This window comes from Epinephelus moara, chromosome 6 (genome assembly GCF_006386435.1).
Source record: "Epinephelus moara isolate mb chromosome 6, YSFRI_EMoa_1.0, whole genome shotgun sequence".
NCBI lineage: Eukaryota > Metazoa > Chordata > Actinopteri > Perciformes > Serranidae > Epinephelus > Epinephelus moara.
Window position 1 is genome coordinate 20,342,084 of NC_065511.1, and position 16,221 is coordinate 20,358,304.

At 39.7% G+C, this 16,221-nt stretch overlaps 2 protein-coding genes across 3 annotated transcripts; both read right to left on the reverse strand.

The window, feature by feature from the left end:
* Nucleotides 1-479: 479 nt before the first annotated feature.
* Nucleotides 480-2,755, reverse strand: LOC126392405 (zinc-binding protein A33-like). Its single transcript, XM_050047784.1, has one exon. The coding sequence runs from the start codon at nt 2,612-2,614 to the stop codon at nt 1,190-1,192; it is 1,425 nt and encodes a 474-aa protein (XP_049903741.1). The 5' UTR covers nt 2,615-2,755; the 3' UTR covers nt 480-1,189.
* A 1,607-nt stretch (nt 2,756-4,362) lies between these two features.
* On the reverse strand, nt 4,363-15,748 carry fez2a (fasciculation and elongation protein zeta 2a). 2 transcript variants are annotated; one of them, XM_050047787.1, is made up of 9 exons: nt 14,654-15,744; nt 11,677-11,785; nt 11,396-11,512; nt 11,074-11,206; nt 8,713-8,978; nt 8,437-8,517; nt 8,204-8,279; nt 8,052-8,117; nt 4,363-5,511 (listed from the first exon to the last, which is right to left on the reverse strand). In XM_050047787.1, exons 1-9 carry the CDS (start codon nt 14,989-14,991, stop codon nt 5,495-5,497), a joined length of 1,203 nt encoding a protein of 400 aa, XP_049903744.1. In that variant the 5' UTR covers nt 14,992-15,744; the 3' UTR covers nt 4,363-5,494. The 2 variants fall into 2 exon arrangements, with proteins under 2 accessions (XP_049903744.1, XP_049903745.1); XM_050047788.1 differs by lacking the exon at nt 8,437-8,517 and having other exon boundaries at nt 14,654-15,748.
* Between the last annotated feature and the right edge of the window lie 473 nt (nt 15,749-16,221).

Here is a 16,221-nt window from a genome sequence, read left to right on the forward strand (position 1 = left end):
CCTGTTTCAATCTTCTTCAACAATGTTGCCTTCTTAGAAATGCCATTTCAGACACCCATAACTACAACCCTCAGCGGCCCTTAATGAGGCTGTCTAGTCATCTAGTCATCCTCTGACCAGTCATCAGAGCAGCTGATGCAACAATTAGTTTGTACAACCAAAGAATTTCTGCACGAACAATCAGAAACTGTCTCAGGGAAGCTCATCTGCACGCTCGTCATCCTCACCAGGGTTTTAACTGACAGCAGTTTGTTGTTCAGTGTGATATAATGTGTGTTAACGAGTCTTTGATAGCAAACTTTGCACATTCAAACTAAAGACAACTTTCTGCCTTTTGCATTCAAAAAGTAAACAAAGTATTTTCTATTCTTTTAAGGAATTTGTTGTTTTAAATATAAAAAGATGGAGATTTACCCAGTGATGGATTGTTTCATAGAATTCATATTCTTTGTCATTTGCATAAATTGTAAAGTCACATGGCCAGGATAATTCACAATTTTATTCTTCTCCTGATACTGTGATTCAGTTTCAGCATTTTGTGTTCACAAAACAATGTGAGCAAATATTCAGCTGATCCATTAACAAGTCAGCAGAATATCAAAAGTGGGAGTTACCATCTTTATATGTGTTGGCTCAACAAAATATAACTAAATATTTAATGGGTCGTGAACTTTCAAAGGATTTTCAGCTCTAAACAATGATTTAGGTGCAAACATTTTTGCAGCAAGTTTCCATGAAAACAATAGAACAAGATAAAAACACTTTGCATAATTAATTATAGACAGTTCTTGACAACAAATCGACTGCTGAAGAACAAAATCACAAACGATCAATCAGAGCCACTGAACCACTGAGACTTCAGGTGTAAAGTGTAAAACACTGAAATTAAAACATTAACAAAACTGATAAAACTCATTAAAAGATCCAGAAATCTTACAAACTAAAATTAATGTATGACGACGATAAAAGTTACAGAATTACACAACTGCAAACAAAGAATCAGGTCTAGGTGTTATATTGTGGTCTGATTAAAACAAGATAACCAGGCTAATAAGCTATCATTTAACATTTAAATTGATTTGTACCTGTATGAAAGTTTATAACCTGATGATGTAATGCAGACTGAGTACTGAGTACATTATTACACACAGTGAAGTCACAGTAAAGTCTTCACTAACATTCCTGAACATTACAGAGAAACATCACTTTGACAGATTTTAACAGTAGCAGTTTTGGCATCACCAGTTCTTCCAACACTGAAAAATGGGAGGAGTTTCTCAGTGAAAGTGTCTCTGTGAGTGTAGATGAGAGCGTTGTCTTCAGGGTTGAAGAAGGACACCTCCCCCCTGTCATAGTCCAGCTGGACTCTGATCCTCGGGAGACTCTTCTTCACTGTGACAGTCTGACCGAGACCATTAGTGTACTTTCCATCATCATGCATAATACACCAGATTCCATATTTTGGTGACACACACAGATTTCCCTTCCTGTCAACTGATTCTTTGGCCACACCCAAACGCCACACAGGATGGTCTCCCACCTCCACCTCCCAGCTGTGTTTCCCTGAGCTGAAGCCCTCAGAGCCCAGAACCATGTTATATCTAGTGTGTCTCTCTGGATTGTCAGGAAGCTGCTGCATTGTGTCACATCTCACACTGGTCAGATCATCAGACAGATGGAGACAGCGGTTTGCAGTGTTTGGGTCCAGAATGGCAGGACTGAAGTGGACCTCCTCCTTCATCTTCTCCCAGACTCTGAAGGACAGGTTGCCCAGATGTTTGGCCACATCTACCAGCGCTCCTGAGACCAGCTGTGGATCTGACAGTGAGCTCTGGACTCTGGCTCTGCTCTGAGTGGCTTTATAACTGCTGAGGAATGACATGTTGTGTTTCTGCAGCTCGTCTTCAACAGCAGAGATGCAGTCTGACAGAGAGGAGATCTGCTGCTGAATCATCTTCATCTCTCTGCTGATAGTCTTCCCCTTCTGCTCCTCTTCCTCCCTCAGAGCAGCCAGTCTGGACTCCTCTTCCTCTCTCAGGAACTGGTGGAGCTTGTTGAACTCTGCTCTGATCTGCCTCTCTGTGGACAACACCTGATTCTTGGAGTGTTGAATCACCTCATCGTATGTATTCTTCACTTTCTCATGTTTGTCCCTCTTGTCCTGCAGAGACTTTAAGTCAGATCTCAGCTGGTCCTTCAGGTCACTGACTGCTTGTTCAACAGGATCCACCTTGTGACTGTGGTGGAGAGAAAACTCACAGACAGGACACACAACTCTATCTTCATCCTTACAGAACAATTTAGGCTCTTCTTGATGTTTACTACACACCACCTCCACCTCCATGTCTCCTGTCTCTGTCTCACATGATCCAGCTTTCTGTCTCCCAGCAAAGGAGTCAGCCAGTTCCTTCAGTGCAAAGTCCACAAACAGGTTATCTTTTGAGGATTTTCTCTTACAGATGGGACAGTTTTTGTTTTTAGCTTGTTCCCAGTATTCTTGCAGGCAGCTTGAACAGAATCTGTGGTTGCAGCTCAGAGACACGGGATCTCTGAAAGTCTCTGAACACACATGGCAGTTCAGGAAACTTTCTAAGAGTGTGATTTTCTCAGCCATTTGTCTTGGTATCTGAATTGTCTTTTAAAAGCAAGACTCACCAAGTTATACTGTCCTTCCTTTGACTCCTTCAATACTCCAAATGAGTGTTTTCCAGCCGAGATCTTACACCCTGTAATGGTGCCACAGCTCTGGTAAACGATGTAAAATTCTACTTTCATTTTCTCTTATCTCTATCACGCACAAGAGTAACCAACTGCAGGCAAGATACGATAAGGGTGGCCTTAACTTTTTAGACTTTTTAAACCATACATTCAAAATAAATTGGCTAAAACAATTCATCAAGACCCCATCTTCAATTTGGAACTTCATACCAAATTTTATTTTCTCTAAATTAGGAGGCCTCAATTTCCTCTTATTTTGTAATTATAATGTTGAAAAAGTCCCCTCAAAACTATCCAACTTTCATAAACAGATGCTTCTTTCTTGGTCATTGATTTATAAAATAATTTTTCCCTGCATAGATACATATGGAACAATAAAGACATCATAGAAACAAATCCTTATTTTACCCATATTGGTTTACTTTGGTTTGTCAGTTGTTTAATTCAAATGGATCATTAATGACATATCAAAAATTTATGTTAAAATATAGTATCGTAATCCCTATTAGTGAATTTAATATTGTTGTAAGTGCAATCCCTGCTGGAGTAATTATGTCATTTAAAAGTACAGCAGGACAGAATCCAACAGTGTTATCCATTGATCCAACCAAACTTGAAACTGGTCAAATTTGTTTCTCTTCAACACGCAATAGTAATCGTCGTATACGTTCATTATTTCAGAAAGAGGTCTCAATTCCTCAAATGTGGTAGCTTATTGGAACAACTTTGTCAATGACCTTGACTGGAAAAAGATTTGGAACTTACCTGCTAGATATATGATAAATAATAAACTAAAAGAAGTATCTTTTAAAATAATTCACAGATTTTACCCATCTAAAGTTTTCTTACAACGATTCAAAAAAGATATAGGTGTCAACTGCTCTTTCTGTGAAGGAGACTCTGAAGATGTTTTTCATTTATTTTGGTCTTGCCCTTTCTCGACCAAATTATGGGAGGATATTTGCAACTTGAGTTCTACTTATATAGAACCACATTTTTCTTTTTGCTTTGAACATATATCGTTTGGCTACATTGACTATCCATCTGCGAAAAAAAAAAACAATTTTATATCATTAACCTTATTATACTATTAGCCAAATGGCATATCCATAAATGTCGATACACCAATCACAAACCACTCCTTTCCATTTTGTAAATGAGGTCAAACAATATATTAAAACTATCAGACATTCTACTGACATGAAAGCCATTAAGACTTTTGATTTATGTGCTCTTTTTAATGTATTTATGTAATACGATATTCTGGAATGTTGCCTCATAATGTATGTAACCCCCTGCCGGTTGTCATTGCACTTTTATGTTTGTTAATAAAGATTTTTAAAAATATATATATATATCATGCTGTTTGGGGCTTCTTCTATTTTTTTTTCTTTGAAATTTTTACCTACCTCGGTGACCTCATAGCTGGCTACGGCCATGCCTATGCACCTGGAAATTAAGTTATATATTTTATTACTATTTTCAGATTTATTTATCTATATCAACAGGCTTTATTTTTTTTTACAGCCACTTCACTTCTTATTTTGCACTTTATGTTACGTATTTGTTCTGATTCTTCATTATTGTGTTTATTGTTTGCTTGTATATTATTAAATGAATAAAACACAGTGAGACAAAAAGGGTGCAATTTTATCAATATATTTGAAACAAAAGATTTACAAAATAAATTAACAATGAAGCAGGTTCTGTAAGTAGTCCAGCAATTTGACATTCATTGAAAATAAGTAATTTATAATGTACAAAAGTTCAGGCAAAGGCAAAGGCAGTCTGTAAATACACGAGAATACATACAGAATAACAAGCTGCCCTGTGCGCAGCAGGCACGTCGACGCTCCAGCCTCTGATTCAGAGTTCCAGTCAGCGTCACCAAAGTACAGACAGTGCATGGGTCACAATTCAGTACTCACTTAAATGCATAGTTAGTTAATTAGTTCATTTCAGTCCAGACTACATCAACACTTTATCTTCCATCCAATAATAATAATGATAATACATGTGGTGTTCTGCTGAGATGAAAGCAGGTGACACACATTTGCTGCAACGTGTTGAATTATATGATGGTTTTACATTATACTGGTTTAAGGTAACTAACTCATTTATTTGTTATTATTACATTATTGTCTATGTATCCTGTTTCTTCCTCCCTCTCTGATCTGTCTCATGTGCTGCTGTAATACTTATTAATTTCCTCTTGGGGATCCTCAAACAAAATACTCTTATTTACTGTTTATACTTTACAGTTTTGATGCATCAAAGCTCTTTTCATAATTCTCTATTACTGCAACTTCAACGTGCTTGGTGCATTTGTTCGTTGCTCGGTGAATAGTTCAGCTCTTCAGATAAATACAAAGCTCTTTGCATTCTGCTTTTGCGCTTACTTATAGCTCAGTTTCCAAACAGTGCAGCCTCGACGCTGGTATTCATCTACCTGGGTACTTTTCTTGTACAATTTATATTTTTTAAGATACTCTTTCACAGTGCAAGAAAACAAACAAAAAAAAAACACTGAAAAGGAGTCAAAATTCACAGGAACACACAAGGTTTGCAAAATCACAATGTCCAACACAAAATATATACAACTAAATGAAGAAAAGAACCCAAAAAAACACATCTTGAGGTAAAAACATGCAGGAATAAATTAAGTTTACTTCATGTCTGCAAAAAAGAAAATGAAAAATACAATGCGTCCTCTTCATCTTCTTGTTGTTAAACTATGTGAAGCCTCTGCAGGGTGTGGGGCACAGTCCCTCTGGTCTTACGTTGGGCAAAGCACTGTAATAATAGAGAATAAGATGAATATTACCACAGCTATGAGTGACCAAGAGATGAAGCTTCACAGTGAGGGGATCAGTACAAATTACAAAGTAGGAGATGTTAACAGGAAAAGCAAAAGGACAATTCTAAACTGTAGCACACCAGTTAGTGCCGTTGACAAACCTATTTCTGAAGTAGGTGGGTGAGGATAAACACTTTTATCAGATGACTTATGATCATAAAAGTGTGTCTTGAATTTTAACTGAGGGGTGAATAGAGGTTTAATATGTGTGACAGTGAGTCACTCCCAGTGAGTCTTGACAAAAAGAGGGCTTGATCATGCTGAAGCCAGTCACTGTGTGGGAGAGGGGGTGTAAGGTGAAAAGGAAAACGTCAGGGTCAGACTGCACTACAGTTCAGTGGTAGAGAGGGGGCGCCCTTCCAATGTGCGCAGTGACAACCACAACAGTGCACATCAACGTGTGAAACAAACCTCTCAGTCCGTTGTTCACACCAGAGCTAGTGAGCGTAAGGCAGCGATAAATTAGATTTAAAGAAGTAGAGAAAGAAAACATGAAAGAATGAAAACAGCACATGTGAAAGGAAGGGCATGAAAGATATAAAAGATAGAGGTACATTAATAGCAGTTACTTTCTGAAGCACTAGTGTTTTTCTTGCCTTCAGGCAGCTGTTGACTCCAGCTGATTTCAGTACAGTGTGGAAGTCAAATTTGAGTTGCATGACATGGTCTGTTTTTTGTCCAAATTACATTTACTGCTGCAGGCCTAAAAGAAAGGAGTTAGCTTGTTTGCACTTCCGGTTAGTCTCAAAGTCAATGGTTTTTTGGTTAGATGCCTAAAATAAGCTCTTAAAAGGTGGTTTACATGCCAAAAACAGGTGGCTAAATGAGGCTAAAGACAATCATCATGCCGAGCACCACTTTATAGTCTCATTGTGGTGATGACAGTGAAGTTGTGAGGTCATGGTGTACTTCTTTTGTAGCCTAACGTTAGCTTTTTACTACATTTATGCCTAAAAAAACAACAGTATAAAAATGGTCCTCATTTTCTGCTATTATCAAAATCCAACTGAACAATCCCATTGGCTTTATGTTGAGGGAACCAGGACAAAGCTAACATCTGGGTTAACCTGCAGAAAATGTACAATAGATGGACAACACGTCTCCACTTACCCCCCACTGTACAAAATGAAGCCAAAGTATCCTGGATACAGCTGCTGCCGTCTTGCGCTGGTGAAGTCATTTGGAGCCAGAGTCTGTGCAGTAGCGATCTCCACAGTATCAAGTTCCCGGCCAACCAATCGTGAGCAGAGTTATTGATCACGAGCACACGGATTGGCAAATCCCCTTTTCATGATATTAAATGACTACTTAAAGCCAAACTTATCAGAAAAAACACACAACAGTGTGATAGGAACTACTTTAAATGACAGAAACCATTTTTGGGAAAATGTTTTTAATGTGTATTTTGATTTTTTAGATTAGCCAATGTCCCATCAGCTTACATGGAGGGTTCATGACCTATACTGCAGCCAGCCACCAGAGGGTGATTGAGGGGTTTGCTGTCATGTTTTCCATCGTTAAGTGTGGTATACAGACTGTAGACTATATAATAAAGCTGGATGACATTACAGCTCCCCCAAAGTAAAGCCAAAGCATCTCAATCGCCCCCTGGTGGCTGGCTGTGGTATAGGTCAGAAACCCTGCCCCCTCCATGTTAACAGATGGGACATGGGCCAAACTAAAAAAATCAAAAAACACATTAAATACATTTTTCCTAAAGATGTTTCTGTTATTTTAGGTAGATCTTGTCATGCTGATGTATATTCAACTATGCGTTTTTAAAAAAATATATACATACATATATATAAGTTTGGTTTTCAGCAGTTATTTGACTCTATAAAAAGTGGGTGTGGTGTCATAATTGACAGCTGTGATTGACTTGCGATTGAGTCAGGCGGGTGTATGTGCAGGACCTTAATACAATGGCTTCATTCCCCAATTACTACTGCGCAGACTCTGGCTCCAAATGACATCACCGGAACAAATTGAGCACTGTGACAGTCAGCTGCCAGACTTTTTAAGTACCAGATTTAAATTATGCTTGTAACACTATGAATATTTTCTTGTTGTATCTAATCTACAAACAATTGAAAAAGCAATGCTTTATGGCTGCCAACTGTCAAATTTCACATTTTGTTGTCTTTCAATGCATCAACATGAATTGTTTTCAAAGTAATACCTGCCCCCAACTGCAATATCAAGTAACAGCGATGTAACATCATCAAACTTTACTTGATTGCTGATATCAAGCATTTTACAATGTACTGAAATTGCGGGAAATAAAATCTACATGTGATAATATGGCCAAAAGTAATGTGGAGTATAAATTATTCAAAGTAAATTTTGTAATATGCAAAATTGCTGTGGTGGTTCCTTAAGGTCATGTCACCAGCACCAGTCCCTGTGGAACACCACTGACAGTGCAGACACACTGCCAGCTACAGTGAGTAAACAAAATCAACAGAGAGAAGCTCACCTTTGAGGATATAGTCTGTTAAGAGACTGGGCACTTTGTCACTGTCGTCTCTCATAGCTTGTAGAACTGCAGGGCAGCAGAAACAGAGGAGTGAATGAATCAATCGCACCTGCTAAAATTCAAGTTCTGCTGGTACAGATGAAGAAACTCACTCTTAGTTAGGATCTGGAGGTCCTCAAGTGACGGAGGGTTTCCCTTTTTCTCGTAAGGGATGACTGTGGTCAAATACTGTAAAACAGAGACACAGACAGAGACAGAGAACAACGGCTGAGATGAAGGTGCTGTAGTGGATGTTTCTGAGGGATCGCATTTCTATCAGAGTATATTTTCAGCGCAGAAATCAGGAAGATAAAGTTCAGCAGCTGAGAGAGAAATACAAAGTAACCTGTCTTTCACTGCACCCACTCCCAAAAGTTTGCCGAAAGCTGTTCTGAATGACAGAGGAGATTCCCTCCACGCTGAAGCGCTGAGGAGGAAGGAAGAAAAGCAGCGAAACATGAGACGAAGAGTGAGCACAGATGGGAGATTTCAGGAAAATACAGTTTGTTGGAAAACAAATGCAGGAAGAAATGCAAGCAAACAGTGGAAAAACATGACTACAACATCATCAGACACCCGGCTGGTGATGTTTGAAACAGAAGTGAGAGGATAAAGTGCTCACTGATCCGAGTGTCTTCTCCACGTGGCCCTGCGACGTCCCGGCTCCACTTTTGAGCTTCTTCTTTTTCTTCAGCAGCTCCCGGTGCTCCTTCTGTCGGTTTTGTACATCGATGAGCGCTGAGATGAAGCTGTTCTTCACCTCTTTCTCAAAGTCCAGCTCGTCTCTGAGAGCCAACTGCTGCACCAGCTCCTCTGAGAATCTCCTGATGTTTGTCTCCATCTCCTCCAGACGCTCATTCAGCTCTGCCACAGTCAGGGTCCTCACCCCTGGAACACACAAAACACAGCTGTTGATTTTTTTGATCCTTCATTCATCAGTTATTTCACATAGACTGGGGGTGGCAATATTTTAGATTTATCGACTGTCAACAAATCCCATGAAAAGACCAAAAGCAATGATGTGTTATGAGTGGACCACACTGCCTGCGTGAGCAGCACATCGCTGAACTGCGGCAGCTCATTTGCGTGTGGTGTTCACACAGACAGTGTTCCTGCTGCTGCACTGCCCACTGCTATAACCACTGTATTTCTACAATTTAAAATCGGTGTTTGGTAGTCAGTTCATTCATGGATGTGTGCAAGCCAATGCATTTTCAACAACATTGAAATGGGAATAGGAAGTGTTGACATATAGACATTAAAAGTAAAGTGAAAGGTGGTATGATATCAAAAATCTCTTGTTTTTCCACAGCTGAGCAGCAGCCATGCCGCCCCTGAGCCGTGGTGCTCACAAGGGCAGTGTGGCTGCTCTAACCTGTTAACACAGGCACAGAAACACCACAAGGTTTACGCAGTGTTAGCGTTTAGTGTTAGCGCCTTAGTCTGTGTTTGGTAAATGGATGGACCTGCACTTGTATAGCGCCTTTCTAGTCATCCGACCACTCAAAGCGCTTTTTACACTACACACATTCACCCATTCACACACACATTCATACACTGGTGGCCACCTGCTACTCAGTTTTAACACACTCACACACCGATGGAACAGCCATCGGGAGCAATTTGGGGTTCAGTATCTTGCTCAAGGATACTTCGACATGCAGAATGGAGGAGCCCGGGATCGAACCGCCGATCTTTCGATTGGTGGACGATCCGCTCTACCTCTGACCCACAGCCACCCACTGTTTCAGTTATTTTCCTGCCTTGTCCGTGGCTCTCAGTTCTAAGTCCATTTATTCCTGCTGAAGACATAAATCTTTGAACACCTGTCATGAATATTTAGTTTAATTTTAAAGAAAAAGCTGAGTCATTTTATGAAACAGCTGGGCACTGTAGTTTTTAGCAAACATTACTCAAACAGTAATAACTAGCACATTCGTTGTGGACTATTTTCAGCCGTGGATTTATGCACACTTAGTGCTCTTGTGAGTATTTATGGCAGCAGGATGGTGTATTTGGGGTTGATTTTATAATGAAGGAACATGTTACTCCGTGCCATAATGTGGTTCACTGATGTTTTTGGGGGCAACAATAGAAGCTCCGCTGCAGCAATTCACTGGGTTTTTTTCACGGGATTTGTTGACAGTGCGAAAACTCAGAGTATCACCAGAGTTAAAGGCCTTCAAAACCAAGAACTACAACTTTATGATAACTTCACTTATTTTTATATGTTTTAAAAATCGTTCTAACTCAAGTGTCCACACCACAGCTAGAATGAGACGAACAGAGGCAAACAATGTCACTTGGATCACTTTCAGAGCAATTTGATAAATGATAGAAATACTTACAGCCAAATTGACAGGGCGTCATGTTCAACATGGAAGATGACATTACAGAAATACTTAATAATTGAGGTTAAAAAAAAACACACTTGTTTGATGTAACAGACTTCATAAAGACGCTGTCAAGAACGACATGTGGGATGCAATCAGGCTCACCCTTAGAATTGCTGGTAAGTGTTTTGTTATTATTATTAATGCAGATGCAGAGATGATCATGAAAAGCTACAGGTCATCAATATCCATTGTCATAAGCTGCTGACACAGCTGGAGGGTTAGCGTTGATCAGTGTGGATGCTAACATCGTTATTGTTGTTGTTATCCTTCTTGGGGTGGACGGCCATTTATCCTTTAGTTTTGGTAAACTTGTACTGAAGCTCACACTGGTCCGTACCTCACATGTGCATTCTCAAAGTTATAAAAATACTTTTATCAAGATCATATTGTCAGAGAACGCGTCATGATGTTAATGCCCACTGTATTAATAACAAATCACAAGATGATCCTTCACAAGCAAAGAACCACAAGTGAATGTATCATGGGACCGATACAGTTCAGTCAGCACTGCAAGAAAACTCCACAACAAAGGTTCCTTTGTTGCTGATTATTTGTAACACCACATGTCCTGGCTAGTGGACACTCACTCAATTCGTAGGTGGGGCTCCTGGTGGACCGCTGGACGTCCAAGGAGAGCATCGAGAGGTCCGACTGAGATGGATTGTGCCCTGCCTCCATGTCAGGAGAGTCCTGCATCATCTCCTCTATCTCCTCAATGACCTGCACAGAGCGCCAACACACACATCAGAGAGGCAGCGCCCAAAATAACCCAGCACACATCAGTTATTAAATCTGTGTGGGAAACACAGAGGGATTTCAGCCATGTTAAGCTGCTGCTTTGCATTAATAGGCCTGACACGATGTGGCTGCATCTTGGATACAGGAAGTTGATGTTTACATGTAACTTACCTGCTCTGCTGTGAAAAGGGGCTCGTCGGCGAGGCTGGAGACGATGATGGAGTGCATGTCCAGCTGCTCCCTCAGCTCCTCATCGTCTGACAGCTCTGCCGTGACATCAGTCTTTCTCTAACCAGGAACAGAGCAGGGGGAGGGAATTTAATCAAAGCGCTAAACCCTGACACGATAAATATTTGCGATGAATAGAAAAGAGATTTTGGGACGGAGGGAGGGGGGCTGAGGGTTGGAGGAAAGTGGGACAGAGATGGGATGGGAGGGGTAAGGTCACTCACAGGCTTCTCCTCCAGGTTGTTGGTGGGAATGTGGAGGAAGCATGTTCGAGACTGTTTCCAGTCCACAGGCATCACACGCCCGTAGTTACTGGTCAAAGACTTCCAGATTCTGCGAAGGAGCAAACAACATTTTAGTCCAAAATGCTAAATTAGACTGATAATGTTCGGTTTACCCCCCACAGACAGCCTGTAAAAACAGTCTGGGGAGAGCTTTCTTAATTCAGACTTCAGAAACAAACTGGGGCATGGAGTTTGAGGAACACGGACATTTACCAGGCAGAGGTAGTCTAACAAAAGGAGCTGCTGAATGGTTTACGGGAAATGTAGGATCCAGTGTTATTGCAGTTTTAGTCATACAAGTGGGGTACAATAATCACTGGTGTACCCCTTTAATAGATGAATTTATGAAAAACATACCTACATTTCTAGCAAGGGCACTGGTATTGATTTAATGCACAAAGACACCAAAGAAATACTTTTAGACATTGCATCCACAAGTCACAATCGGATTAAACAGTTTTGATTTGGCGGTTGAAAGTATAATCCTCAAGTGAGTTTATCAAGTTGAAAATACCACAGATGATGACATTAGAAGGCATCACAGAAGCCCAAAGCTGCAGCTTGGTGCCTCCTGATGATACACTGAACTCATGTTTAGTTTCCAACAAAGTTTTAAAGTGTTTTGTCACTCTGCATCATCAGAAGAGAAAGTATTGAGATCCTTTACTAAAAGGTCCACTGTGTAGCAGGGCTGGGAATCACTGGAGGATACACAATACGATATAATAATATAATCATATGCTGAGTATTGTGATAAAATATGTTGCCATATATTACCTTGCAGTTTAAATCTACGTACAGAGCGGGCCCTCTGTCACGGAGTCCGCCATGTTGTTCTACAGTAGCCCAGAACGAAAACACAACACTGGCTCCAGAGAGGGCCATTTGTGTTTTTGCTTCAGCCAATAACAGAATCCAATGCAAAGTTCTGAACATTTTATCAGAACCAAATTGCAAAAAGTTAAGCAATATGTCATTTTAAAGCTCTTTTGGTGTTCTTTATGATGAAACTATCTATAGGCACCTCAGATCAATATGAAGTTGGTTATTTACGGAGGCATTCAGAAATCGCCCTAGGGCAGCGTTAGAGGTCAATGGTCAAATTCTGCTGTCCCCAGTGTCATGAAAATATGACCAGTAGATAGATGTTAGTCTAAGCTTTACAATGATATTTGACTTAATGATATTCTGTGAAGGTTATCCTCTTTTACAATGGCTCAGTGTGTAAAATGGTGAAAAAACATAGAAAAATTGTAATGATGGAGCGATGTAAAAATGATAGCACACAGAAAGCTACTGCTGCTATCATGCATATTCCAACACGAGGGACATATATCTTTTAAAGCAAATCACTATGAGAAATGGTCCCTCCAAATTGGCATGACCAACCCCCTAGTTCCTGGACTAAAAGTACAATCAGGAAATTTTATTTTAGTATTAAAAGTAAAAGTACTCTATGCAGAAAATATTACATCAATTCAGGCCTAATAAATCAAAACTAATAAAATGATTAAAAGGGAAAAATGACAAGTCCTTAGATTTGAGATATTGAAACATTTTGTGAATGAAAACTTGCCTAAATGATTATTACATTAGTTGCAAAATCAATTGTCAAATCAAACAGCTGATCGTTTAGCTGCACTTGTATATTTTCATGTGGTTTTTGTGTAAAAATTGGAAAGTAACTAGTGTAATAGTGTTGCAATAAAGGTCAACTCATCGTACCTAAAATCAACTCTCATTCAGCTCATGGTGCTTTCAGTCATTATGGTCCTACTCTCTGGAATACTCTTCCACATGAACCAACCAGTGTTCTCTTTTAAAAGCAAACAAAAAACGTATCTTTTTTCGTAACATATCTATTAGTATTATCATTGCTATTATCTCCCTGTAATTATGAATAATGATAATAATAGTAGCCTCTTATTTCGTTTGTTTTTATCATGTCCCGCTTGTTTTTATATATGTAACATTTTATTATCTTATACGCTACATTATGTTTGTCATGTATGATGCATCTTAAACACATTGAGTTTACGCTTGTGATATGAAATGTGTTACATAATTAAAATTGTCTTGACTAGTGACTAAAGTTATCAAGTAATTGTAGTGGAGTAAAAAGTACAATATGTCCCTCTGAAGTGTAGCAGAGCAGAAAGACAGTGGCATGAGAGTAAAATACTCAAGTAAAGTAAAAGTGACTCTAATATAACAAACTGATGTGAATGTTTGAAACAATACCATTATATTTAAATTTCCCAGCAGGTTGTAAATGATCAAAATAGCTGCAGATGATTCCCTGACTATAAGCTACTCTATTAATATACTTACCTTTGACTCTAAATCATCATATAGGATATTTTGCGATAACAATATTCATGACGCTAATATGGAATATAAAAAATAAATAAGGGTCAGCAATAAAAGTAATCCTAGAAACAGAAATCATGTGCTAATTTTAAATAATTATCGGCTGTAAAACCACAAATATGACTCATCGGTCCGCTCATATCGGCCAATATCTGTTTTTATAAGCCACTTAGGGACAGATACCGATAGTACGCCGATATCAGTGCACCTGTTTGGTTGTATGTGTAATAATGGATGTAGCTTACATTTGCAGACTCTTATTACAGAGGTAAAACACATCTCTGTTGTCAGTTTGATGGCTTAGCAGAAGGTAGAGATGATGGAGGAAGCGTTGCTGACATTATAGCCCCACCACATCCTTAACAGACGATTTAGGATCACTGTTGTTAAGAAATGTTCCTGATGTATGAAATAAACTGTCCCACAGCAGATATAATATCTTTACATGATTTTGAAAATACATCCTGCAGCAGAGAGTTAAAGTCTCCATATGCACACATCATAAACAACATCTAGCCTGCGGACAGGCCCTAAACACAACACTCACTCGTCTTTCTCCAGCAGCGACTCCTCCGTTATCTCACTCACAGGAGCGATGCTGTCCGTCCTGGCGTCAAAATTACGGAAGCAAACCGACAACTTCTCGTCAAAATCGTTCACCAGGTCCTCCATGGACCTGAAAGCACCGCTTTCCCCCGGGGAGAAGCTGCTGTCGTGAAGCTCCGGGAAGTCATCCTCATCCAGGAGGAGCTGCGGCGCCGCTTCCCCCGCGGCGGCGGCGGCGGCTGCGCGGCCTTTCTGCGGCAGCAGCCTCTGGTCTGAAACCATGCTCAGATCACCTACGATCGGCCAGTCGTCGTCGAAATGTGCGATAGGTGCAGCCATAGCCCGGACCAGCCTAATAGCCCCGGGTTACTGATGGATGAGTCGCGGGACTGGCAGGCCTCAGCATCCTCTCTGAATGCCCGCTCACTTCCCACAGAGAGCAGGGCTGAGCCGGACACGATGGCTGCACCGCACCGGGCCCACTAGTGGCTACAAGTAACCACACTACAAGACCATGAAGGCACTCTGACAGCTACTGAGGCTCAATGAGAGTTTGGATATCAGCATATATTTTCAAAAGCATGAAAAACACACTGCTTTATTTTCTATTTCATCTATAAGTCCCAGTGAAATATAATTGTTCTGTTATTGTTGTTTTTTGTTTAATGCAAAATAAAAATCAGTCATAAGCCAGTTGTAAAAACAAAAACAGCATAAGTGTATACGTTAATGTGTGTGTGTGTGTGTGTGTGTGTGTGTGTGTGTGTGTGTGTGTGTGTGACAGACAGACAAAACAAAAACTAAACCAACTTAAATATTCATACAGTAGACAATAACATAAAAGTTGGAGTTCATCTCTTCATAGCTCACAGTCTGCCTTTTTATTTACTCCTCTACTCTATGGTTGTTTTTGTTTGGTTTTGCACACAAAACGTGTTTATGGGTAAACATGTAGGCTATGAGATATAGTGTATGACTTTATATGTATTGTATGAAAATTATTCTATTTTGTTTACATCAGTTGTTGATTTCATTCACTGTCCTTTAATTGTAATTGTGCTTTGGCAACACATCTCAAATGTCCTGCAAATGTCTTAATTTTGTCATTATCTTTGCTAAATTCTATGTCCATGAAACAAAACATCTATGTCAGATCTAGATGTATACCTTAAAACAATTTCAAACTTAAAAATGTGTCATAAAAAGCTGACCAAAACAATTGATTTATGCATATTTTACAACGTTATAACAATTAAGTAAACCCCTGTGTGTGTTTTCATACTCGTGTTTTTCTTTTTTTTTGTATGCTTACACTTATCACTGAAGTTTGTGCTTATGGTTTATGACCATTGCTTTCCACTTTGTATGCATCTGAATGCACTGTATCTGAATGTATTAACCACCAGATGCATTGTGTGGAAACTTAATACAAAAGTTAAAATAAAATGAAATAAAAAAGTCCTGCCAATAAAGCCTATGGAGCTGGACTGATCGATAGACAGAGTGAGTGATGGTTACAGCGACCTCCTGTGGATGAAACAGGCATCACGTCAGCTGTTCGCCCTGCGT